Source organism: Mus caroli, chromosome 11 (assembly GCF_900094665.2).
Source record: "Mus caroli chromosome 11, CAROLI_EIJ_v1.1, whole genome shotgun sequence".
NCBI classification, from domain to species: Eukaryota; Metazoa; Chordata; class Mammalia; order Rodentia; family Muridae; genus Mus; species Mus caroli.
In genome coordinates this window covers 66,490,078-66,517,541 of record NC_034580.1, presented here as the reverse complement: position 1 = coordinate 66,517,541, position 27,464 = coordinate 66,490,078, and the positions used below count along the sequence as shown (strand labels likewise).

At 50.0% G+C, this 27,464-nt stretch overlaps 1 protein-coding gene across 5 annotated transcripts in view; it reads right to left on the bottom strand.

Moving 5' to 3' along the window:
• The window catches only part of Wscd1 (WSC domain containing 1), a 39,233-nt gene extending 14,483 nt beyond the window's left edge, over positions 1 to 24,750 (bottom strand). The window contains exons 1-5 of one of the 5 annotated variants that reach the window (XM_029484169.1): positions 24,728 to 24,750; positions 14,634 to 15,322; positions 8,110 to 8,224; positions 6,215 to 6,399; positions 3,067 to 3,188 (exon numbers count right to left, since the gene is read on the bottom strand). In XM_029484169.1, the coding sequence (XP_029340029.1) occupies positions 3,067 to 3,188; positions 6,215 to 6,399; positions 8,110 to 8,224; positions 14,634 to 15,051 (840 nt within the window). In that variant the 5' untranslated portion in view covers positions 15,052 to 15,322; positions 24,728 to 24,750. Of the gene's footprint in view, positions 1 to 3,066; positions 3,189 to 6,214; positions 6,400 to 8,109; positions 8,225 to 14,633; positions 15,323 to 15,926; positions 16,007 to 23,032; positions 23,228 to 23,524; positions 23,747 to 23,928; positions 24,052 to 24,727 lie in introns of those variants that run through there. The other 4 variants (XM_021177907.2, XM_029484167.1, XM_021177908.2 and 1 more) reach the window with 4 other exon arrangements.
• Positions 24,751 to 27,464: the final 2,714 nt, after the last annotated feature.

Here is a 27,464-nt window from a genome sequence, read left to right as displayed (position 1 = left end):
CCCCACTCTCTCTGTCTTTCTCACTGACTCCCAGATGTCTCTTCTCCCAATGGACTGTCCACTTCCCTCGTCCATCTATCTACTTACACTGCCCTAAGTCCTCCAGGCCCTTCCCAGAAGTTGTGCTCCTCCTCGCCTTTAAGGAATCTCCATCTCCTTCAGACACTTGCCTCTCAGTCATGCACCTTGGCTCCCCACCAGCCATAAGCTTTCTCTACCTAGCCACGCACTGTGCCCCACTCATCGCTAGGCTCTGCTGGCACCCAGCACATGATTTTTACCGCTGTAAACACTCAGCCTATGCAATTTGGCCAAATCCTGCTAAATGTGGGTTGCTAAAAGCCATTTTCAACTTGAGCGCTGTTAAAGGTGACTCTACCACAGCTGCAAACCCCTGCAGCTCTCAACAATGAGACTCAAGGAAATGTCCCTTCCTGCTCTATCTGACCGGGGGCTGGGGCAAGAGATGAGTGGACTGATTCCCACGGTTGATGCTTTGAGGACATGGCCACGCCTGAGAACCGCAGGCACCTTTTCCATGTGGCTCTGATGAGCCATGCCTGCTGCAAACGCTAGAGCTAAGCCAGTAACTCGCCCTTGAGATGTATCTGCAGGGGAGTCAGACAAGGTGCTAAGGTGCAAAACGGCTTATGATACCGGGAGCCTGCGGGGATCTTCTGGCACACTCCACTGTAAAAGTGTAGCGATGTGGATTTGTGCCAGTAAATATGAAGGAGAGCTGAGAATAGCAAGGAGTTTCTCATCTTTAAATTATTGTCTGTAACCACCAGGCAGGGCTCTCTGGGCTGCCCACGGGGAGACACATCCAGAATACTGGAACATTTTCCTAGGACGCCCCCTCCCTAGAGGAGGAGAACCCTCCAAGAGTGGCTATGTCCCCTCCCACATCTCTGGAAGAGGTGTAAAGTTAGTACAACCTTTGCCAAGGGCAATCTGGCAGCCGAGACTGAATAACAAAGCTACCTCCTGAACCCAGCATTGCCTGGGAGAGTGTTTTGTTTTTGGTTTGGGGGGGGTTTTGGGTTTATTTTTTCCTTACAGATACACTCATACAAAATGACCTAAACATAGTCTTTGCGGCACTGTTTGTAAAAGCAAAAGACTAGACACAATCTAAAACCTGAACAGTAGGGGTTTGGTTAAATAAATTATAGGACATCTGTGAGGCTGGGAAAGACTGGAGTTCACTTTCTACACCCATATGGATTGATCTCTAAGGGATGGTGTGGTAGATCAGGGCCAGTTTGGAAGAGTGCAAGCACTGTGTGACCAGCAGCCCTGGGGTTTGTAATAGACCAGTCTAGGATGCAACTGTTTGAATATTCAGTTTCTGGAAACAGGCTGTGGGAAGCCAGGGCAAAGAGCTGCCTCCCAGGGAGAAGGCTGGGTGGAAGAGAGAGGGGTAGGAGAGAGCCCACTTGCCTTGGCATCTCTTTCCTGTGTCCTACAAAAAAGTGTTACTCAAACCTAACCCCGGGGTGTCCAAGCCCGCAGTCATGGCAACTGAACTTTCTCTTTTTCCAGTTCTTTTTGTCATCTCTCCCTCACCTTCTGTCGCAAGGAGAGGTTGCAGTGTGGAAAAGCACAGATGGTGGATTCAGGAGTCCTATCTCTGCCTGTGTACAAGCTTATCCCTCTGCAAACCTGAGCTGCCTCCTGCAGCTACCAGGGAGCTCGAGGAGGTCCCTTGCTGAGAAGATTAAAGCAGATAGGCTTTGGAAAGCCCCTGGCCCCTCCAAAGCAGGCTCTGCTTTTCTCTGGCTCTAAACCAGTGGCCTTCTACATTTTGGAGGAAGCTGGGGTTAGGGATCCTCTGGGGGAATGGCTCAGAATTTCAGGTGCTTTATTTCCTTCTAGCCACAGGCAGGGCTGGCACTTGTGTGGTTGTCCTTATTCCCTCCCCGACTGAAATCTGTTCCCACCATGAATAGGAGAAGAGAAAGTGGTTTCCCAGGCTGGATGCATAAACTGACCTCTGGGGTGACTGTAATGTGTGACCTATGGACCCTGATGGCAGTGGCTTTGAAAATGCCGGTGACACAAAGCAGAAGTACGTCATCAGTCAACAGTGTACTCAGGAGAGAGGATGCCTATAAAAGCTTTGTTAGTCTCCACCTTGCAAGGGAAGCATTTCCAGAGAAGCTGAGAAAGCAGGAAGAGGGCAGCACCCAGTGAGGCTGCAGGGGTGGGAGTGAGAGGATGTGGCCACTTCAGTTCACTGCAGCTGCCCCTGCTCCATCCACCCCAGCCCCCACTGTCATCATCATCACAGGCAATGCCCTCTCCTCCCCTTAGCTCTGTTTTGTCACGCTGTCAAAACCCACAGAGCATAGAGGCTACTGGGCCCTAGCACAACTGAATCAGCCCAGCTCCCAGCCCACCGTCACCTACAGTCACTTGCAAAAACACAGCACCCTCCACAGTTTGGAGATGACTGAATCCCAGCCTAATACCCCCCAAGCTCTGTGGACACACAGCTCCCTACCACACCTCACCCACTCCTGACTTTGAACTTTGCAATCCCCACCTGCCTTTGACAACTCCTCATCCCACCTCAGATTGAGTACACAGAGTGGGGACTGTGGTGCCCTGCCCAGCCCAGCCCTAACAGAGTTCCACTCCCTTCTGAAGCCTGGATTGAACCACCGGAGTGGTATGGCCCCTGCAGTCAGCCACAGCCCTCGGCACAGACAATAGAAAATCCATCAGCTGTCCGTAAGGGTTGAGCTGGCACCTCCCTGAGTTCAAATAAGGTCGATTTAACATGTGACGCTTGTGCCAAGAGTTTCCGTGCAGAAAGGCACACAGACACATTCTTTCAGCTTTACAATCTTCCCTAACCAGCCCCAAACCACAGTGGGTGCTACCAAAGAACTATCCTGTGTGATAGTAGATTTCTGGCCTGGCACAGCCCTCCTTCCTTGCCTCCCACCTGGGCTGTCAGAGAGGATGTGTCTGGTCGAGCATGCGCCCTGCCCATACTCTAAAGACCACTATGCACGCTTGTTGACTGAAGTATCACACAAAGGTAATAATTGTTCTTACTTTCTGGGAACAAAATCCAGAACACGTCTCCACAGTCATGTTGGCCTGTGTCATGGAGGAGGAGAAGGTGTGGGTGACGTTCTCAGGCAGTGGGAAGCACCCTCGGTAGGTGGCAGTGCGCCCTGCAGGGAAGGAAATGGGGTATCAATGAGAAGTGGCATCTGGGGTTGGCTTTGGGTTTTGCTACCTATGTGACGATACTCAGGAGGGGCAGAGATCACGCAAGAGAGAGGAGAGTAAAGGGTTCAGATGGGATTGAGCGAGCCTCTGAGAAAAACCCACACGGGAACCATGATCACCAGGGTCTCTGACAAAGGCTACGTGGCTGTAATGGCAAATTAAGGGATTGCTTTTCCTACCATATCTCTGGTTGCAGGGATGAGGGTAGGGGTGAGGGCAGGGGTGAGTAGATGCTTTTCTTGCCTTCATTTTCCATTTTACTTCATGATAGCTTCCACAGTAGGTGATCTGACAGGCTGATAGTCCGGAAAGTTCTATGATTCATGCATGAAGAAAAAAGTGGAGCTGCCTTCGTATCCACTGCCTCTTGCTGTGCTGCGACAGACAGAGCCCCCCGGAGCCTCCCAGCAGGGCTGCCCTCACTCCCACCTCGAACTTCTGCCTGGATTCTAGGAATACTCTGCAATCCTGTGTCACAAAGAAATCTTCTTGCCAAGTTGTTCTTCAACCTTCTGGTGGAAAAACTCAGCTCGCTCTTTGGTTCCCTTGGTACTGAGCAAACCTTCTGGAATGTTCCAGCACCAACTGCTTGGGGATAAGTTTCTTGAGATGGCATCTGATTCTCATCCCACGCTCCTCTTCATATAAGGTCTCCTGAGGCTTGGGATCGGCTCTCAAACTTGTTCTACCTGTCACATTTCCTAGCCAGCAGCACAAACTCTCCACAGCCTTGGGTAGCGTGGGAATAATTTTTTCTTATAAACAGTTAAATGTAGGTAAAATTTGGATGTGGAAGCCCATCCTGATTGACCACAGAGCAAGGGTTTGGGAATCAGTGCATAGAATTAGGAAGGCCACTTGTTGCAGAGAAAACAGCTAACATTGAGTCTTCAAAAACTGGGCTGTCCAACCTGTCACTAGCCCTGTGTCACAGACTAAAGGACCATTCCTCACTTATATCCTCAAATCTCTGATGACTGTTATGGAGACACTGTGTGTCCCAGTGCCAGCTGCTAACAGCTGTATCTCCTCATACACACCTGCTCAGGGATGGTGTGCCAGCCAAGGGCATTAGCATCCTGCCCCCGGAGACTCTGTGCCATCCTGTGCCAAGGTCAGGCCACAAAGAACAAAGACTGCATTCAGGCCACAGAGCTAAATCACTGGCATGGGACAGACACTGAGAGGCACATGGGAAGGAAGGGCCATCGGGGCAGACAGAGCATGGAGGAGAGTAACCAGTATTCTAGGGAGTCTAGGACATGCATGGCAGGGTGGTGGGACAATGCTGGCCATGAGACTCCAGAATGAAACTTTTCAGAAGGAGGCTGTGTGTGGTCCCTTGGCTCCCTGTGTGCAGCCTAAAAACACTGAAACACAGCAGGTGCCAAGGGGTGCTGAGTGAGTGAATGAATGAATGGGATGATGGGGTTCAGCATAACCTATAATAGGGGAAGCAACCCACGAGGCTTGGGAAGTCATGCAAGTGGTCTGTGCTCATCCCTATTATGACTGTAAGTGGATAATGCCAATAAGTGTAAACTGTTCTGTAGCCCCAGCTCTGTGTCCCCAGGTGAGAGAGAGCCTTGGGGCCATTTAGGGCAGAAGAACACTGTCCAAGGAAGACACTGATAAGGTGTGAGGACTGAGCCTGATCCCAACTGGAAGGTAAAAGAATGCTTTTGAATATGTCCCAGCAGCCGCAGTGCTGCAGTTAACAAAGGGTGGTCACCTGATCACCTCTGACAGCCTGTTAGCAGAGCTCCTGGAGAGGGCAGGAGAACGCAAAGGTCAGCCACACAGTTGGCTGCAGAAATGGCATCTCCGCCACTGCCAACATGAACCACAACAGCAGTTCCGGCCCACTCAAGACCAACGGCTGGCATGAATGACCAGACCATCTGTCCCTCGGCCAATCAGAAGGAAGCAGAGGCAAAACAGCTGTCTCCAACTTAGCGACTGAGCAGAGTGGGAAGCTGGGAGGGTGGCCCAGAGTCTACCTCAGGTCTGGTCCTGCTGGGGCTTGGGTGTGAGAGATCAGGGATCAGGTTAATCATCTGAAGTCAAAGAAATGAAAGATCTGAGAAGCTAGCATAAGCCAGTCCAGTCCTCAGGAAACCTGTGCAGGTGCCTAAGTGACAGGGTAACCTTCATGTCCGGCACATGCTAGGTACCAGTAGGTTTCTGCTGTGTTAATATACTCACTAGCAAATCCTTGAGCTCGTGTATATACAGTCAATGTCTTCCCTGCAGGGCACTGCCTCATCTAGCCCTCTTGGCTCCCAGGCACAAGTGCCGGAGGCAGGAAACACCTGAACAGCAGTCAGGAATGAACTCAGTCACTCTCCCTCTACTGTGGTCCTGTTCACAGTGGCTGTGGCCCGCCATGGTCCTCAGGCCTGGGCTAGTTCTTCTCAAGCTGTATAATTTGAATTGTTTGCTCATCTTTGGTGAGAGTTTATCGTGAAAACCTTCGATGTTGGCTGGCGTAGCTCTCCTGAGAGAGACTTTGTACTTGTTCCTCTAAGAACCTCCCAAACCCCAAAACTAACTTTTGTATTAACCGAGGCAGATGAACTCTCCAGTTATTCACAAATGCAGAGCTGTAGTTATACAGTCTCAAGTCTTCTGTCTCCTCAAACCAATTTCAGATGGTCCAGTCTACCACCCTATTGCTAGAGATCTAGCTCTATCCAGAGGAGTTAGAGAAGACTGGAACCCAGAGAAGAAGTGAAGCGAGCCCTCTGAAGCCACACAGCATGCCTTGCTTTCCTATTCAGTTCTGCAAAGGACAAGGGGAGGTATCTAGTCACAAAGCCAGGCAGTTAGGTTTGTATGGCCCTTACTCTCTATCTGCAGCATGCAAGGGGACAGTCAGGTGTGGGTGACAGAGAAAGAGGGAACAGATTCTGGCCTCTGGAGTGTGGGTTAGGTGAATGGGACATTGAGACGAGGTTGGTACACTCACGCTTCTTGGAGCCCGGCTGCTGCAGCCCCACGCTGTACACAGAGAGCCGCCGCACAGCCCCGCACATGGAGCCTTTCTCTCCCTTGCACTCCTGATTGCACTCCTTCAGGCTGACACGTGTGGCCGGCAGCCTATTCCCACAGTAGCACTCTGCACCAGCCTCCAAGCCAGCATAGACATAAGACCTGCAGGGACACAGAGTGTGGGTGAATCCAAGCTGGGCCCAGAGCTAAGGCTGGAGTCCAAACTATGGAGAGGTCAGAGTCAGGGGATGGTAGTTGGGTCTTTGGGATGGACTTGAAGTTGAAAAGAGGTCTGGGTGAGTGAACAGGGGCATGGCCTAAAGCAGTGGTTCCCAACCTGTGGGTTGTGACCCATTTGGGGGTCAAACAACCCTTTTACGGGGGTTGTATATCAGTATTCTACCTATCAGATATTTATATCACAACTCATAACATCAAAATTATAGTTATGGAGTAACAATGAAATAATTTTATGGTTAGAGGGGGTGTTTCACCACAACATGAGGAACTGTTATTAAAGGTTTGCAGCATTAGGAAGGTTGAGAATCACTGGCCTAGGGAATCAGGCTCCATCCAGAGTTAAAGGTCATTGAAGTGTAGGGATAATGTTTTCTTTGGAATAAACTATTTAACAACATTGATCTGTCTCATCAGGTTGGAGAATGAATTTCCATTCCATCTATGGCCTCAAGTTATAAAGGATTACACAGTGATGTGTGGGAACATGGTTCTCACGAGGTGTGCAGAGCTCTGAAGTACAGCATTTGCCCCTTGCTGTGGTGTGCACACTCACACAGATGACCTCAAGCTGCCTAAACACAGACCACAGGTGGAAATGTAAGTGTGCTCAGTGCCAGCACAGCACTGGCCTGATGCCCACACAACAGATGATCCTGTGTGGCCCTGTCGGCAGCCCCTTCTCCTCCTTATACTCACAGCATAATAGAACAACACGGGAAACAGAACCTGCAGGGTATCCTACAGGGCCACAGCTACTGTATGGGAAGAGCCCAGAGTGAAAGCCAGAGTAATGCAGTCCCATCCGGCTTCTGTCTCTCTACAGGAAGAGATGACAGATGTCGTCACTTGCTACCTCTGAGCCTCAGTTTCCTTAAATAGGAAGAGGCTAAAATGAGACATCGCCATCCTTATGTTCAGCCCCACCTTTCTCTGAGCTACCAAGCCTGGGGAAGGCAGGCCCTGTCATTGCTTTCTCCAGGTATAAAGTGGGAAATGAGTTATGACTACCTAAAAGAATAGGGTGGGACTTGACTTACAGAAAGAAATCGTAAACGAATCTATGGTGATTGAAATAGGTGAAGAGTGCCATGTGCTATGCTCTCTGCTTGTCTTCTGACATGAACACATACACACACGCACATGCACATATGAACACATATGCACATGTGCACTCGAGCACACACACGAGCTGTGATGGTCCTGTTAGAGACAGATGGCTGATCACCAGAAGGAAAGCTCATAGTATCTAGAAAGACAACTTCTGTTGTAAACACAAGGAGACATGGATTTTCTAACCGCTGGACTGGTACTCAACTTTATTTTAACTGAGGTCCATTTGTCCCTTTATTTCATTTTAAACAGATGAGTAAACTAGTTTTTGGTGGGTCTTCATCCTCATCTATAGCCTGCTCAAAGAACCCCCATGGGTCTCAGGGCATGTCCCTAGCACAGCAGGGATGGAAGCCAGGATAGCTGCTAGTGTGCTGATGCACTTTCTCCTGGAAATTAGAGTCTAATGCATGGAGGTGTAATGGCATCAGGATGGCCAACCAGCAACCATGATGTCCCTTGGTTCTGAGACGGTCTTCTAACCTCATGCTAGTGCTATCAACAGCCCAGCTTAACACTCACCGCTCAGCACAGGCATCCTGGCAGTGCGACACGGTCATCTTTCTCAAGTCGTAAAACACTGCTCCCTTCAGAGTTCTCTCCTGGCCCTCCTCACTGAAGCATCCCAGGTAATTGCCTGCAAGGTTGAAGCACAGCTGAGATCATAGGCCCAAGAGCTGGGGAGGGCCCTTGCCATGGGCTTCCATCCCTGGGAAAGTCTGCCCACCTGCTACCAGTGGGGAAAAGCTGGGATCTCCAGCCCTGCCTGGCCCATGTACTTCTCCAGAAAGTAGAGGGGATGAAGGCTCCTCTTCTACTTCCCCTCAGTACAAGAGCCAAGTGGGCAGCTGGGCAGCTTTCTGCTCCTTTGCTCAGTTAATGGCCTACTGTGTACATAGTTAACAGCCTACTGTGCACCCAGAGGTAATGCCAAGAACCCAGAGTCAGCCTGACTGCAGCTTGTCTCCACCACCCCTCTTTCCTATGCTTGGATCTGAGTTTTCAAAAAAAATATTATTCATTGTACGTATTGGCGGGGTACAGTGTGATGATAGATATGGGAATGATCAGATCAGGATAGCTGGCATTTTTACACATGAGTCCTTGCAACACTGGCTTAATGAATTCACCCTCCCTTCCCTTGCTAGGCACAGAGAGGCCTTCTGCCTCTACTATGGTCCCAAGACACAGATTTACCACCTGCACATGAGCCACAGAGAGCTTGGAATCCAGGGGAAGTCTGGAATTAGTTAACCTAAGAGTTCCCATAAGCAGAGGACTCTTTAAAACAAATCTGCCATGCTTTTCTAGCACTGGTAAACAGAGTCTGTCAGTTTTGAGGCAGGTGTCCACGTGGGAACTCATGCAGCCAAGTGACCGTGACACCCTCTGCCATACCCTCAGCACTTCTCCAGTCAGAGACACTTGGGGATGATTCCAGAGGGCAGTGTCACGATTGATCCGAGCACGCAGACACCAGTGGGAGTTGCTGGTAGCCCTACCCTGTCACTGACAGGAAGGAGATGCCTCCCAGACTTGCAGAGAAACTTGGAGAATGTGAGCGCAGCCCCCAAGCGTGTAAATGTCACACGCATCACTGTTTTGAAGAAATGGCATTTGGGAATTTGCAAACACACTCTCACATGGTCTGCGAACTGGGAAGGCACATCTGCAACCGCTATGTTGGGGACTGGATAGGACACCTGCACTGGGGCTGCACACAGCCTATGTGTGCTCTTGCTGCTCAGCACCTCTGAAACCATACCAGGAGTGTGCACCAGGAGCACAGGGCTCTTTAGCAGCCTCGTGGCTTCACAGGGCTGGCGGAAGAAGAGTGAGGTCATGATTCCTCAGAAGGAATAGTGGCTTCTGCTGCAGGGCAAGGGGAGGGGCGCCCCACCATTCATTCCTGAAGCAGGGAGGGGCTCCTCTGTCTGTGAGTGTAAAGGCTGCTTTGGAGTATGCTGGATCATCTCAATTGTCATGCCTCAGTCTCCCCAACTGTTAGGTAGGTGCATGTGCGCCTTTGCTCTGGATTAGTTCCCTCCTCTCATTTTGCCAGAGCTTTTCATCTATCCTAAAGCCGGAATCCTTCCCCTAACACTTCGGGTCTCAGGACTCTAAAATGTTGTCTTAAAAATACAAGCAAGCTAATCACTGGAATAGTCAGCCACACCCCAGCCATCAACTTGCTGTTAAAAATCTTCTAAACCTGAAGCCTCCTAGAGGGTAGGGACAATATCTTTACTCCAAGGGACTCATCAGGGTTAGACATAATATTGTTATCACTTATCTGGAAACTGGGTCACAGCTCCTACAAACCAGACTGGTAGTCCCAAGGCCTTGGGTGTAAGAGCAGAGGAGCCCCTCCACAAGGAGGGTGGACCAGCTGGCTACACCCTGATCCGAGTCTCAGGGGTCTGAATTCCTAGAGCAGATGACAACCATGAGAACAGGATGTTGCACCACCCAGGGCTCCAGGGAATCTCAGGTCAGAAGATGCCAGTACGAGGAAGCCAACAGTCACTTTCTTCCATATGGTCCCTTCTAAACTCCATGCCTCCTGAGGTCACCTCCATGGAGGGTTGAGCATCAATACATGTGTGCTAAGCACAGGCACCTGCTCCCAGGTAGGAGGCTGCTTCCCTGGTATGGATCTCTGTAAACTCTCTCTCCCTTTCATGAGTCTCAATGCCCTTGAATCCATTATATACGGCTGCAGAAAAAAAACCCACCGAGAGCAGTGGGCATGAATTATTCTCTGCCCATCTACTTTGCAAAAGAAAAGCAGTGTCTGAGAAATTTCCAATGTGTTGGTTGATACAGAAAAAAAGCCCATCATAGCTTTCAACTAAACAGTCCAAACACAAGGAGGCACAAGGCTCAAAAGGCTTGGTCAAGCCTTGCCAAAGCTGGGATAGAGCGAGCGTCCCTATTTCTGAGAATAAGATAGTGGAGATTCAAATTCCTGCTCTGCCAGGACAGGCCTATGTGACCTGGGATGTGCAGGTCCCCCTCTCTACGATGCAGGCTCCCCATCTACAAAATGGGGACACGGTATCAATTCCAGAAGCCGGAGGTTGTGAGAATTCCACAAGATAAGGCATGTCCAACATTGAACAAATGGCTGGGAGTGTCAGGTACCAGGAGCGACTGTTTTATGTTTAAGAGTTCATTTTTAATAATGAAGAGCTCTCAGTTACTTTACAGCCCCTGGAACTCAGGTCCTTCATTGTTAAAGTGGCGAGAGCACTGCTTACATCAGTAGGCTCTTTGAAGATTAAATTAAACAAGACAAGACGACAGATGGACATCTACACACAATGGTGCTCCATACATAACAGATGTTCAAATAAATAACATCTATTATTATTCTGATCCTATACTCTAACCTGGGACCTACTGGGGCAGTGAATCAGTAAATATTAGCTGAATAATTAGCACATTAATAGAAGAGAGGAAAACAATGGTTTCAACAGCCAGGCTGAAAGAAGTGGCTGACTACCCAGCATCCCTGTCTGACCAGCGGGCAGAAGAAGCCCCCACCCCAGCCCCAGTATCCAGCAGCCCCCATCTTGGGGTGCAGCCAGGGTTTGAGACACGGATGGGCCCTCTGGGTTGTGGGGGAGCAGAGGAGCCTTTTGTCACTTAACATAACAAATGACTTTTCTAAATCCCTGACAGAGGCAAGAATGTGCAGGAAAGCAAGAACTTTCGAGGGATGTGCTGGGACGCTCCTGAGGCGGATTTATTACTTTGGGCTGAAACGAAGGCGATGCATTACCGCCTGTGACTCTGCATCTGTTCATTTGCACATCAGAATGGACAAGTCGTGAGGCTATTAACGATGGCTTTGGAGATATTGGAATGTCTTTGGAAATTACTATCAATAAAAAAACAAACTGGCTATGGAGAAGTTACTATTTTTTCCCTAGTAAACTTACTGACATTTTATTCCATTATGGATGTTGTCCAAGGTATAATGAAATGCGCAGTGATTGATGGAGACTCCTGCAGCTTCCGTGGCTTGCAGGATCCCTTTCAGGGGATGGCGGGCTGCCCGGGCTGCAAAGAGATGCTCGCTTTGTCTGCAGTCCTAGCAGCTGGTCTAGGGCTACACTGTGAGGCACTCTCTAGACCAAGGAGGTTGCTTGGCCATGCAGGGCCAGCGAGTTCCCTAAGAGAAAGGCGCAGGGGTTCCTAGGCCAGTATTCTGCCTTCCTCTGGGCTCTCTTCAAGCATATCACCACGTCTCCCTCAGACACTGCTCTTTTAGAGTTTGTAGGGAGACCAACTTTATCTTTAAAATCCTGAAGATTAAAAATATTTAATCTCCCATGGTGTGATAGTGCCCATTGACCATTCAAAGTCCTCACTGCCATGCCCTGGGCCTGGACCTTGGATGCTGCATTGTACAACAGAGTGACAAGAGTTAACCCTTTATTTGTTTGGTAATTGGGGTACTCCAGAAATCACGAACAGGGGCTATCAACAGGTAAGGAGAATCAATAGGTATTTTTATTCATACCCAAAACCATATTGTTGGATAGCAGCTGATTACTGTCCTGCTTACATCTAACTGTGATTTCTCCTGCTTTTATAGGAGCCCTTCCACCACTACTGTGTCTTTGGAGATAACTAAATGGTTACCTTGGACATAATATATGTATGGCCAGACCCTGATTACCAGGCCACTTAGTCAGCTTCTCTGAAGACCAGCTATAAGAAGGTCTTCTCTACCTCAAGCTCCATGCCATGCCTTACTCATCCTTCAGGAAGTCTGTGCAGTAGTTATCTGGAAACATAACTGACTCCACCCCAGACAGAGCACTCAAGGGTCCAATGCAAAACACATATGGGGACTAATGCATAGTGAGCACATATTGAACACTAATGGTCCTCAATAAATAAGGGTAGGGAGAAATGAAGAGAAGACTCTAGGTCAATTTGTCCAAGGTCATAGAGCCATGAAGTGGCAATAGAAAGGGGGAACTCAGCTCTGTCTTCAGCAAAGATGCACTTCACAAAACTTCCTCTCAGGAAACCCACGGGCCCTCTCCTGGTCATTGGCACTTTAGTCTAAATTAATTACCCTAGTAATGTCTGCTTAGAGACCCAGTTTCTTGGTGTGTTGGAGAGATTACAGAAGGCACACACACATAAAATGAGCTATATCATCAGTCCCTCTGTCTCATTACATATAGGCCATGCTAAAGAACTCACTGCGAGGAAAATAGGCTGGATGACGTCTGGTCTAAAATGCATCCTTCCCTGGAGACAAGAACCCACAGCCTTCTAGTCTTTCCTTTGTTGGGCCCATTGAGTCATTTCCCCAAGGCAAAAGAAGCTTGGGTTTATTATTCTCAGAATAAATCAAGGATTGGGGATGTGACTCAGCTGTGGAGGATGTGCCTAGTACCCCAAGGTCTGAGATCTGAGTTCCAGCAGCACACAGATCAATCAATCAACCAACCAACCAAATCTTAGGCCTTCCCTACCCTAGGTCTGATGCTCCACTTACCTCATCTCCTACAGTCTTCTACTTAGCCTTCTAGGCTAATAACCCTGTATACTATGCTTAATACTCTGTGTGCTATGCTTAGTACTGTATGTGCTCTGCTTAGTACTGTATGTGCTCTGCTTAGTACTCTATGCTAAGTGCACTATGCTTATTACTCATGACAGGTGCCCTATAGACTATGCTCGATATTCTGTTTAGTAATCCATGCACTTTATTTTAGTGCATTTATTTTAGCACCACCTCCTCTAATGACCTAGGGCACAGGACCAAATAAGTTGGTGAGAGGATGATCAGAGAGGACTGAGCTCGGCTGCCACCCAGGCACACCTTTAACACTCACTGTGTGCTCTCCAGGCACCCAGCATGTTCCCTGGGCCCTGCAGAGAGAATCTACGGAACTCAGTGCAAAGAGCACCAGGCCAGAGTAGAGCATCTTGACTTGGGAGTCCCAGCAGTACGAAGATTTATCCCATCACCCCCCACCCCCAGGCCTGCCACTCCAGGGTGCCCCGAGATGTGTGTTCTGCTTTGCCTCCATGCCCTCCTCCTCAAGCAGGTTCCCTCAGCCTGCTCCTGCTCCAGGGTACACATTTCCCGGCTGCCTTCCTTCCTGGCCTTCCTGCTACTCCCCAGCCAGGGTTTCCTGGGGTCACCGCCCAGATCTACTCAACATCTGAGTTCTGGCTTCAGGCTTAGGGTCTAGAGACCCCAAACTGCGAGAATAATCTCGTCCATTCACTTGGCTTTCCCACACCTCAGTGTCTTCCTTTTGAACTGCGGAAGTGACAGCGTCAGACGTAGCAGCTTCACAACAAAGCGGCACTGGTAGACAAGCCATTTTTACTAAAGTGATAATAGCTTTCAGTTAGAGAGCAAAGTGATACATTTGCCTAGTGGTTCTTGGCTTATGAGTACACCAGGATGGCCTAGAGCAACAATTTGCAACCCCCTTTGGGGGTTGAATGACTCCATTACAGGGATCATATCCCAGATACTCTGCCTATCAGGTATTTACATTACTCTTGAAAAAAGTATCAAAATTACAGTCACGAAGTAGCAGTGAAATAATTTTGTGGTTGGGGGTCACCATACCATGAGGTACTGTTTTAAAGGTCACAGCAGTAGGAAAGTTGAAAACCAGACTCAGTAGATACAGGGATTGCTGGTGGCAACCAAAGTAGGAGATTCTGTTTTGTTAGATGTATTAAGGACCTAGGACTGTACAGCCACCAGTTCCCACAGGCAGCAGCTGCTGCTCTGGGACCACCCTTAACACCCTGTGACACGCTGCTCCAAGATACTTCAATACATTTGCACAGTAAACCTGGGGTCAATGTCTCTGTCTCTACCTGAGAGGACCCAGAGACAGGTGACATAATCAAAGTCACCCAGGAAGCCGTGACTGAGGCAAGATCAAAGTCAGAGCTCTGGGGGACAATATCACACCCTTCAGTTACCACAGGGCCAAGAAAAGAGACAATGAGTAAAACCCTGAGCAGACTTGTGGCAGAAGCAGAAAAGCTACCTCTGTTATGGTTGGCTGGTCCAGAGGCCTCCGGACCCAGGGTGGGAGGCCCCTGCGGGTCACTGGTGAGGTGGTGGAGCCAACGCCGCCGCAGTGAGCTGCGGTTCCTCCGGGGCCAGCGGATTCCGGGTGCTAGTCGGGCCAGAGGACTCCTTAGTGTGTCCACATCAAGTAGTAGGTCAGGACTACTGTGGGGATCACGAAGGCTCCTGCCGTCCAGTAGACCCACACCCAGTGCCACGGTGGCCACTGGTAAGGCCTGCAGGCTGCCGGGAGCCCGGAGGGCCTGTGGGAGGGCCACTCTGGCCCGCTGCAGGAGCAGCAGGCTGCCGGTCATCAGGTAGGCGGCCGTGAGGAAGAGGAGCAGGAACTGTGTTCTTCGGAGAAACTTCTGGAGTCTGAAGAAAGGTTTGGCCATGCCCCTGGGCAGCAGGGCTCCCAGCTGGAGCCTGGGGACGGCTCCTAGCACCTGGGCAGGAGGGACGCCAGGGCCTCCAAGGGCATCATCCCAGCATCCTGACTCTTGACACCGGTGGTGTCAGCACACTTGTGGGCTTCTGTCCCTGTGGGTTTCAAATGTCACCATCACTTCTCTGTGGCAGCCACAAGCCCCTTGTTGGTAGCTTCTGCCCAGGGGTCACCATTTTTCCCATTCCTTAGCTCTCCTGGCTCTCGTCAGTCTCAGGAACCTAGAAAAGTGGAGAAATAACAGTAAGGCGAAACAGGACTCATCCCTCTCTTCCCGGGCCAGGGTACTCCCCAGCCCTATGACCGATTTATCAAAGGGGTAAGCTCTGGGTCAGGAACACTGGACAAAGGGTTCAGATCCTACTTCTGCTGCTGGCCAGCTGTGTGACACTAGAGAAATTGCTGAACCTCTCTGGGCTTCAGCTCCCTCATCTGTGATATGAGGATGATACTGGTTTGGACAGTGGCAATGAAGGTCCAGTAATGATAATAGCAATAAGGCGGAGGAAGGAAGCAACCATGGCTTCCACTGAGTCCTCAGTGACCACTCAGCAAAGTGAGTTACAAAGTCACATCATTGTACTCTCATCAATATAGTGGGCTAGATATTGTACTGTCCCCACTATACAGAGTGAGAAAAAGAAAGGAAGAGTAACTTCCGGAAATGCCACAGCTGGCAAACACAAGAGCCAACATTCCAATGTCTCTCTCGAGGTCTGTTTTCTCAACTACTATACAGCGCGGCCTGAAACATAGCTTTACTATATAGCACAAGGATGCCCCACACAGGCAGGTGTATGCTGGAGGTACTTAATAAATACATACAGTGAGCTGCCTCCCTGTGATGCCATGAAGCTGTGATCCATATTCTGGGAGCAGCTTCTACAGAGGTTGGTTGGTCATTGACTCTCACCAAGACAGAGGCAGGCTTGCATGGTGCTCATGTTAATGTTAAGCTGTGGTTCCCACTGGCGGCATCTCTAAAGTAGCTATTACGGTGGTGGGGGCACTGCAGCTGCCAGGAGCTGGGCTGCTGTGTGAGGAGGGCCCTGAGCACAAGGACAGGCTTGTCCCAGAAGAAAGGACCCTGGAAGCGTGACTAAGCCGCTGGCCGTAACTAACATGGTGAGGGCAGCGTTTCAATGGCTGTTCTGTGCACAGGCACGGCCTGCTGGGTGTGAGAAGAAAGACAATGTTTTGGCTCTGGGGCCCAGCATTTCAGGCTGCAAGGAGGCTGGGGGCCCAGCAGACCATCCAAGAGCACCCAGACCAGCCTGAGCCTTCCTGATTAAGTTCTGAGAGCTAAGAGGGCTGAAACCTTGAGGAGGCTAGGGGTATGGTTACACAGGTCCTCATCAGCAAACGGCAGTGGAACCCAGCTGAGTGGGGAGGACTTTGCAGATGGTCTCAGAGCTTTTCCTTTCTGTCTAAACTGGTATGTCGCCAGACCCACCCCTGCCAGCCTCAGATTTGTAAAACCACAGAGAAAATCCCACGAAATCCGGACTGATCTGTCTGCCCCCAGCTTGGACTCCTCCAATCCACAGCACACAGGCTGCTGGGGCGAACCTCCTTAACACGCGAATTTGATCAGGGCTGGTGTTCTTTCTGCTTAAAACCTCTTTTCAATAGCTCCCCAGAGCTTGGGGATAAACTGCAAGCGCCTTAGCATGGCACACAAGGTCTTCTTGTGGTCCAACCCACAGAGGCTCTCAATGCCTCACTATCTCAGTATCTCCAACATGCACACATATAACATATGCACTCTGTGACTGCAGCAGGGCCTCCTGTATCCAGTGTCCCTGCCTCTGTTTCCTCCCTCTGTCTGGTTAATCTATGTATGACCCCTAAGGTTTAGCACTAATGTCACTTCCTCCAACCTTTCCCTGATCACATCCACCCACAGAGAAGGAGAGGCTCCCTGGTTCCCAACAGTCTGTGCTGAGTCCATCCCAGCATGCAGCATGCACCATTTTGGTGCAATTAACATTGTCTATCTACTTGTCGATCATCCCCAAAGGACTCTGATCAACTCAAGTAGATGCCATCCCCTATTTACTTTTTTCACTGTCACCCAGCATGAAGCCTGGCACAAAGTGACACCTCAGTTGTCTTTGCCAGTGGGATACATACACACACACACACACACACACACACACACACACACACACACACATATATATATATATATATATATATATATATGACAAAAGAACTATATGACAAAAGAACTCTAACAGCAGAAGTATGCTCTTGAGGGGTTTGAGAGCAGCCAAACTTCAAACTCCATTCAACCAGAGCTGAGAGGAAGCCTGAACTAGACAGAAGATGCTGAGCAACATGTGGGCCACCACTGGTCTCAGCATCACAGAGCTGATGTGTAAGATGTACTTGGATTATCAAGAACCCCTAAATGTCTGATCTTTCCTGTGCTTTAAGAAGGTTCTCTGGTACGTTTACAGAAGGGTTCTGGATGCAGGAGATCCTACTAGTATAAAATCCTAAAACCCAAGTAACAGTCGAAAGGTTAGCACATCTGCTGTGGAGAGAAAGTTTCTGGTCTAGGTGGGTGATGGTCCCACCCCTGTAGCCGTGCACTGTGGCTTGGCAAAAATCTGGCCACTTTTCATCTCTGCTGGACTGGAAGTCCAGTGGCTGGCCCTCTGTACCCCAGAGCCATCAGGCCTTCCTTATAGCAAACCTAATCCCAAGTAAGGACCTTAGACTCCTTGTCTGCACATGGGTAAATGGGAATGGTTGCCTAGACTGTGACACACACACACACACACACACACACACACACACACTGGCTATGAATGCCACAGAGGCCCACAGGAGCTGCTGGAGGATGGACACACAGCAGGTGTTCCCAGGAAACAGTCTCCTTCCTCCTGGGCCTCCTATTCCCAGAATGGGCCCAACAGCCTCCTCTTGCTTGAAGTTGATCTAACTGCTGTTGGCAACTGCTTAATTTTCAGTGACACCATTTATTAGGCCCTTGCAGTGTGAATAAATAGATTAGATGGCCTGTGTACCTCATGAGCCCCTGGATCCTCATGGGAGGCAGACGGCCTGCTTCCTGTCAGTTGAGAACTGTCCCCATACCTGACTAGAGAGTCAGTATTCACACCCAGACCATCTGCTCCTAGAGCTGTCCTGTGGCCCCAAATCTCCCTGCCCCTTTTCCCACTTGAGTTCTGGCTCTGCACGTGGTTAAGATTTTTTCTTAAAAACTTAGTGTGTCTCCATCATGGGTTTGAAACTATGCCAGGCAGAAGCTCCTCCTGTTCTGACCTTTCCAGTCAAACCTAAGAGGCACTGCCACGAGCAGGCTCTAAGACTGCCTTTGAGCTCTTTCCCCTCTTCTGGGAATCTTCCACCTCCCCTGAATCTTGCTTCACAGCTGACTTTCCTGATCTGGAACCCTTAGTAAGGGACTGTTGAGCATACTCCCTGTCCCAGAACCTCCACTTGAGGCTCTGTCCAGCTTGGATAAATGTCCATCTGCCACCTTGCTCAGTGTTCTCTACATCCTTGGAAATATTTTAGGGCTTAGGGAAAGGAGTCCCTGAGATAGCCCAGGAATGAGAGGAGAATAATTGAACCGAGACTTCAGGAGTCTCAGAGAAGAAAAGCAAGTTCCTAGTGCAAGGGGGACTCAAAACCTTGGCTCCAGAAGAGGGCAGGTAGCACCTACCTGTGGGCCAGGTTGGGGTGGGAGCAATAGGAGAGCTCACAGAAAGAGGAAGGGAAAAGACAGGAGAGGAGGGCTAGCTAGGACTGGCCCTTAGGGTTCAGTCATGTGACTCCACCTCCCTTCTACCTTCTGGCTAGCAATGAAATGCATTAATGCGAGAGCAAATGATCAGTGCTCCCCACACAGATCTTAGCCACTGTGGCCATCAAGGGTGACTCAAAGCTGTCTGCACATAAGGCGGCATCCTAAAGACAAAACACAAAGTCTGACAGGCTGCTCCTCAGGCAAGATAAGGACCTATGCTGCAGCTGCTCAGAGTCCCAGTCATTGACCAACTAAAAGCCAGCAGCTCTAAGCGTTGGAACCTCAGTGAAACTACAAGTGGGGCTGGGCTGCGGGTGTTCTCCCACCCCTCACTTCACCTTCTCCATCCTCTGATGCTCCGTTCAGTGCTCACCCCCTGAAGCCCATCCCTCTCCCAGAGGCTATGCCCTCCCAGCATCTCAAGAAAGCATCTATCCTAGTGCATAGCACTAGTTATGCTACAGCTTGCAGGGGCCATGGGACAAGGAGGAACTGATCCAAACGCCTCCATAGTCACTCAGTGTCTTGGCTTCATCTCACACCCAGCCTCCTCCCTCCCTCAGACTACTCATTACAGAATCCTATGTCCAAACCAGTGTCCCTGGTCAGCATGGGATGTTTCAAAGCTTCCTGAGGGTGCATGTTAGTCAGCCAGCCAGGGATGCTCTGCCCAATTCACAGACCTGAAATACTTCCCCACCCTCAAAGTTCAGCTCAATAACACTTCCTCCTTAAAACCTCCTCAACTCCTGAAGCAGAGTGGTTCTGTGGTACTGACAGAGAGGCTAGATACATGGTGACCTGTGGCTGGGCTTGGGTTCTACTTTGAGTCTGCCTGTGAATATCTTTACATTGTCTCTCAGCCTGCAAGCCACTCCCAGGCATTGTCAGTATCTCTGATGGCTTCCGGGAATACTGCCCTCACTCCAGGGTCACCTGCACTCCTGGTCTGCAGCTGAAAAGGGGGGAGGTAAAATACCCACAAAACACAAACCTGCAGACCCTTGCTGAAATGGGGTAAGGGCTCCATTTTTGAAGAGGCAAAAACTCTTTGAACTTCAGAACTCAAGGGAAAAAATAAAAAAACAAATGAATCTGGGGGCTTGGGGAGATAGCTCAGTGACCAAAGTGCTCTCTTGGAAAGCATGAAATCCCCAGCGTTCTGGCGAAAGCCAAGCACGGCCATGCTTCTATAACCCCAGTGTTGGAGAGGTGGAGAGAGGTAGATCCCAGAGACTTGCTGACCAGAGAGAGAGAGAGAGAGAGAGAGAGAGAGAGAGAGAGAGAGAGAGAGAGAGCGCAGCCTCAGCATTCTGGAGGTAGAGGCTGGCCTGGTCTGCCAAACGAGTTTCAACCAGCCAGGGTTGTAGCAAACCCTATATCAAACAAAACAAACAAAACCCAAACACAATAATGTGGAGAACAACTGAGAAGACTGCCTAACATTGACTTCTGGCCTCTGCAGATGCTTGCACACACTGATGTGCACACACACACACACACACACACATACCCCACGGCCACATACAAAGTTTCTTTAAAAGTATAAAACATAAGAGTTAATTAGATTTATCATTTCATATTATATACATAGGCCCAATGTCACAGGGTAGCCTTTTAAAATATAACATGATGATCTGTCAATCACAAATGGTAAGAATAGCATTGCTAAGGTCAAATTCCATTCAATGCAAATAAGTATATAACCTTCAGTGGACTCAAGGCTGAAGTCCTTATGAACACTAAAGTTATAGATGTCACATTAGAGGTTATATGTGGTTTCACATACAACCAAGTGTGTGACATGAATGAACAGATAAACAAATGACTGAGTGATCTTCCCACAGGCCCATGACGTTAATTTATAAGTCATTATCACTGTTACATAGAGGCAAAAGGTAAAACACTGGGGGCTAATTAACTGGAACAGAGATAAATGGCTAGTGCTAGTCGGAACTCCAGCTTTCTGATTCCAAGTGTGTGGCATCACTTGGCTGTCACATGGCCCCAGTGTCAGATGGAGTGCCACATGCAGCTTGGATTTCCTCCTCTCTATTTGGTTGACCCAGGGCCCAATCCCTCACAGCACAGCCAGTCACAACCCCTTCAAATCAGCACCCTACTTGGTTCATCTCCCTCCATGATTCTTCCATTGACGGTGAGTCCCTGAGCTTGGTCTTGAGCCTTGTGCAGAACGCAACAGGTTAAGTAAGTGTTACAACGTATTTCAGGGACTTGGATAAGTCTGGATAGGTGAGTCGGTTAGCCCTGTCTTTCTCTGGTTCCTTTCTTGCCAAAGGACAGGGACTCGAGTTATGGAAGATGGCCCAGACACCTTGTGCATCCCTGTCCTTCCTTACTCTTGGTCTCTTCAGACCAAGGCAGTCATCTTCTGGGAGGGAGCTCCCATCCCAGCGAAGAGGAAGAGCCTTGATACAGAGGCACACAGCATTGTAAGATTTGCAGAACGAATCCAGCCCAATTGCCATTCACTTCTATTCCATCCAAAAGAAAGTACACGTGTAGAGTTTCTCCCTGACCATGGCCCCTCAAAGGGACACATAGGGATTGTGTTTTAGATACAGGTTGACATGGTGGCTATTGAAATCAAGGTGTGGAGAAATTAGGGAAGAGAGAGAGAAAACAAAATTATGAGGTCCAGAGAAAGATTAGGTCATGCCCCCCAAATAAGCAGTGCTGACCTCCAGACCAGCCTGGGTCAGATACTGGGATGCCACCTGTGAGTATGACTCCCACTCCTGTTGTATGGACATAGACCCCCAAGGTTTAAATGCTGAGCTGCCCCCAAGTACTTGGTCTTAATTTCAAAGAGAGCTGGTCTCAGGAAAACTGGCCAGGACAGAGCCAGATGGGAGTACAAGCCCGGAGTATCTGCAAAGAGAAGTGCAGCTCTCCCATCAGACCCTGCTCACATATGGCTCAGCCTGGACCTGGAGGCTGTGGGTTCCCAGGCTCTGCTCAGTGACTCTACAAGAACCATCTGTGAGACTCGCTGACTACCGCTGCAGTCTTTGGGCTGTACTAGCCAGGCTGAGGCTCACATTTAGCAGCAGGCCAAATGATGGCCCAGAAGGTGCCACCTACTGTGGGAGGCAGATAGAAGAAAAGGACAGGGGTCTCATCTTCTGTCTAAATCCAAGTTGTTCTCCACTTCTGGCCAAAGCATAGGACAGTACTGTCTATGCCAGGGACTTCAGTGCCTGTTGAAAAGAGGGAATCTCCTCACCCCAAGATAAGTTTCCTCCAAAGATCTATGGGACAATTTTGGGATGGCTGGGAGTAGTCATGATGTCAGGGAGATAAGGGGACAGTTGCACCCACTACCCCCAGCTTGGTAGCTGGCCAAGCTGCCCTCAACCACTAGAAAGGAAGATGCCTGGCTCTTCCCTGAACCTGGGGGCTTAGCAGCCCCTCCCCACAGGCATCTTCTTGGGGGATTTCAGTTAAGAATATATGTGTGGTAGGAGGTCATGCTTGAAAGAAACCAAACCTACACAAAGAAAGCTCTCCCTAGCTCTCTGGCCAGCACGTGTAGTCATTCAGTTAGATAGCCACCAAGTGAGGATACTGTCGACAGAAAGAGCCACCCAGCCCAGCATAAGGCTCCTCTTATTCTTACAATCCCTACAGTCCTCACTTCCCGTATCTGATGTTGAGGTCCTGACCCCCACGTATGGGTTCCTACCAAAGCTGGTCCGGGTGTCTCCGTAGACATAAGAATACTGTCCCCGCAACAGGAGAGAAGAGGTGACAAAAGTACAGGGGAGTACCGAGTTTGTCCATTCTGTCTGGAAAGTAGCCTACAGCCTACGACGGAGAGTGAGGGCCGGGTCCCAAGGTAGGGCTGTGGGTGCTGGAAATTGCCTATCTGTCAGCAAGCAGATGGGGCAGAGGTCCTCTTCCCATTCGGACTCCCCGTGGACTAGCTGGTAGGACTAAGACAATCAGCGGAGCACAGACACCCAGAAAAGCAGTTAGACAGGTTACCCTGAAGCAGCTGACCCAGCCAGGGATGCTTCTGACTAGCAAAGAAAAACAGCACACAGAGCATCCAGCCACGAGTCTCCATCCACACCTTAGAAAGATGCAAAGCGCGACACCGGGTAATTTCTTCCAACAAAATACATACGTTTCTGTTTTGCCTCTGCCTGTGTTCAAGTTCATCAAGAGACCGGAGAAAACCCTTCACTGACCGGAAGCCTGGCTTGGGAATGGAACGAGAGAGGGGGAGCAGCTTCTGACGAACGTCTCCACCTAGGAGGGAGGCTAAATCCTGCACCCCAAATCCTGCCCTCAGCCCGACCAGGGACTCAGACCGGACGTCCCCGGGCTCCTGGCGGAGAAGCGGCTGGTGCAACTGCCTGTGCACATCCAGCCAAGACCAGACGTGGTGAGATGCTACCCACACATCCGCCACGGTCCTGGCGCGCCGGCCCCGGGAAGGCGCCTCGCCAGCGCGCCCTGCGCCCCAGCAGGTGCAACCCCGAGCCCCCAGCAGGTGCAACCCCGCGCGCTCCCAGTCGCATCTACACAAACTTGTTTGCCCGGGGCGGGGGTAGATCCGGCTCGCAGCCCGTGCTAGGTAGGGTCCTGGCTGGGAGACCTCGAAGACAGGACTCACCCAGCGATCACCGCCGGCTGGGGCACCCGCCTTCCGGGGCGCCAAGCCCGCAGCCCGCAGTGCCCAAAGCTCAGACGCCTGTAGCAAGCGCACCCGCGCTCCCAGGCCCGCGTCGCGCAGCTCCCCGAGGCTGCGGACTTCCGCGCTGAGCAGTGGCGGAGCGGGCGGGCGCCCAGCTGAGCCGCGGGCGCGGAGTACAGTGAGTGGCGGGCGCAGAGCGGGCGAGCGGGCGCCCGGTCTGCACATGCTCACTCGCGCGGCCCGGGGACAGCGGCCGGCCTCCGCCGGGTCCTAGAGGCTTCCGCGCACCCCCTTCTTCTAGGCTCCCAGGAAGGGTCGCAGCTTGGCTTCGTGGCGGGAGGTTTGTGGGTGATCTGTCCGGGCTTGCGAGACAACGCACATACCGCGGGTGACACGCACTACTCGCCACCGCCAAGACAAGACGTTGACCACTCTGTTGCACCCGCCCAGCCACAGCCGACCACTGCAGCCTAGCCGGCTCTAGCACGCACCATGGTGCTTACACCAGACGCACACAGGAATACACTGGGCTTCGCCACTCGCAGCAGTACGCCGCCACACTCAGATGCAGACGTGGTGGCAGACGCACAGTGGCTGATACAAATACACACTGAATCACCAGACACCCACACTCACACACTCTCTGCTCTGCTCCACTCACTCAGAAGCAAGCTAGGACACGGACAGGTGCACCCACATACAGAGTCACACAATTTGTACCACTCTAATGTAAATACCCAGACACACACTGGATTACTGTCCCATACTGGGGGAGCTAGGCACATTCACCTAACTCTCCTTGACACACAGCCACTCAGAAACAAGCACTTGCTAGAAACACACACACACAATTTGAAACAGTACCACAGAATTACAAAATGGCAAAGATACTCACACCATCTCCTTACACACCTGGGGTTCTGCCAGCAGCTTATCACTCTGCCCGCATTGACACAGGGGGACAGACCTTCTTGATATAGAGTGTAAAGGGACATTGCCTCACTGGTACACACACATACACACACACAAAACACAGAGAGAGGGGGGGCACATAGGTCTATATACAGCCCTCCTTTTAAATAAAGGCTTACCCTACTGGGAAGCTCCGCTCCCCCTTTCGAAGCCCCCAAGTCACAGCATCTACCCTGCTCTTCCTTAAACAACAGTGGGTATAGTTCTCACCCAAGACTGACAGCCAAGATGTTCTTGGAGGCTGCTGTATGCTGGGGACAGGATGAGAGGAGGCATCAGGAGCAGGTGGCAGTGTCTCTAACGGACTTCCTGAATGGAAGTTTTTTACTTCCAACTTCCGCTAGGGGCAGAGTTGCTCAGCCACTCAGAGAAGTGGGCTTTCAACAGGTGCAGGGCAGCAGTGGGACTTGGAAGGGGACCAGTAGAAAGCTTCTGGCGGTGCAGTGGAAAGGCACCCTGGTGGGGAAAGGGCTTGTTGAAGTATACACAGAAGAGTCTTGGGTCTGGGAATGAAGGTTGAACTCTTTGGAGCCTTGGGAGTTTTGGGTAGGAGCATAGGGATTTTGTGCTATCTCAGCATTCCAGGCCTGCAAAGAAAGTATCCTCTGCATAGCCTTTAATCATTGTTATCAGCTGTAACTCAATGAATCCTCTTACAATGTTGTCTTGTGTTTGAACCCTCTTTAGGACTGACTGCATAATTTATAGGGTCCAGTGGCAAACAAACAAACAAACAAACAAATTATCCAAGACACAAAGGTGTAATTTTAAAACAGAGTTTAGGGTTATTGGGAAACACTCTTGTGTCTTGCACAGGCCATAAGTCCATGAAGTCACCCATGACCCTCTTATATCCTTTGTCACACTTAATAGTTATGACAAACTACCTTCATTTGCATCCACTTCAAAGACAATGTTCTTGATGCACAAAAGGAGATGGTTGCCCAAGGGTTTGCAGTGAGGACAGCCCTGAGAATCTCCAGATGCATTCCTCGGGATTCTGGGCACTGCTCTGCAGCTGCTGCTACTTGGGAGGAGATGTCACCTAGAACAGCAGCCACCTGAGATGTGGAGCTGAGTTGTCTGTGTGAAGTGTGTGAAGGGTGGAGGGGATGTTAAGGGAAGAGTCCCGTGTCTGACTGCACCTGCAACGTGCAGCACGCCAAGAAGCACCTCCTGGTCTCCAGGTAGGTATGCCTGCCAACTTGACAAGAGACACTAAGAAAGGAGGTACAAGGAGGAACCCATAGAGTAGCGAGTTGAGAAGGGCATGGGAAAGGCAGTTTGGGTGTCAAAATGGGCATGAGTAGTTCTGTGTTGGAATAAAGCCTTCCTCTTTAGCACTGGTTGCAGATAAAGGTTCAGAAAGCCAGCTTGGGTAGCCCTGATAGCAACACCCTTTTCAAACCATGCCAAGCCCCTCCCTGTGCCTAGATCTCCTTGCCACATAGCTCAGATCCACTGGTAGTTCGCTCCATATCACTTCCTCCCATATGTCAAAGGCATCCTAATGCCCCATGGACTTCTATGGTGGTCCCACAACAGTGTTGACACAGATCCAGCTGCTCCTGAGTAATGCAGCCACCCCTGCTTCCCCTACAAGGCTAAGTAAGACTAAGAATTAAAATAGTCTCAGCTCGCACTACTCCTGTCTCTCTGGGTTTGCCTGTTTATTCCATCTGTCCCTGTTTGTGGACTTTAATCATTAGATCCCAAGTATATGTGTTGCCTTCAAACTTAAAGCCAGATCCTGGGGTTTTCCTCTCCCCTCCCCTGCCCACCTCTCCCCTTCCCTTTCCTCCCTTTCCTTTGGCTGGCCTCTCCTCCTTTCTCCTTTCATGTCACTGAGAGTGACGCCCATCCTGTGTTAGATTCCTGTTGAATACTGGACACTGCTGATTCAGTCCACTACAGAAGCATCTGGCATGGAAAGCTGGACAAGGAACGCCCCCTCCCCACCCCCAATCTGGACCAATATGTGTGTACACAAAGCAGCACCGGACATAGCATGCGATCTATTTTTGTAAATATTCCATGCAAGGGTTTTTCCTGAGGAGCAGAAGTGCCACATGCTGTTCAGTGTTACCCAGGCCCCCAGGTTTGTAGTGTCTGCCCCTTCTCCAAGTGGCTCATTGTCCAGGAGGCCAAAGGAAGTCCAGCTAGAGCACCCGCCCACTGTCCACTCCCCAGTCCTCAAAGATTGATTGCTCTTTCACTTTACATCTTTGCTGGCTCATTGTCCTTTCTTTAACCTTCAAAGGCCCCACAGCTAGAATTTGAGCCCCCCAGATAGCCAGGGGGAGTTTCTCTCATATAGAGCTATTGCATCCATAATCCTTAGTGCATGCTCATTCAACACTCATTAAGATTTATTTATTTGTGAGATAGTTTTACTTCATAGTACAGACTTGCTTGGAACTTACCCTATAATCCAAGTTAGTCTTGAATTCACCAGCAATCCTCCTGCCTCAGTCTCCCAAGTGTAGAGGTAGTGTTCTCAACCTGTGGGTCACAACCCCTTTGGGGGTCAAACCACCCTTTCACAGGTGTTCCATATCAATATCTGCATTTACCACATATTGACATTACAATTCATAACAGTAGCTAAATTATAGTTATGAAGTAGCAATGAAACAATTTTATGGTTGGGGGTTTACCACAACATGAGGTTGTATTAAAGGGTCACAGTACTGGGAATGTTGAAGACCACAGTGCAAAAGTTATAGGTGTGAACCAGTTTGTTGGTTAACACTATAAAGTTTATAAGCTCTCAAATCACCCAGCAATGTCCCTGGGCATACCTGTGAGGAATTATCTAGAGTAATTCTCTGGTCCTGGCTGTGTACAATTATCAAAATGATCTTGAGATGAGAAGACACGTTTTCAGTATGGGCGATGCCATCCTACCAGACAGAACAGTTATACAGAAAGGAGTAAGTGATCTGAG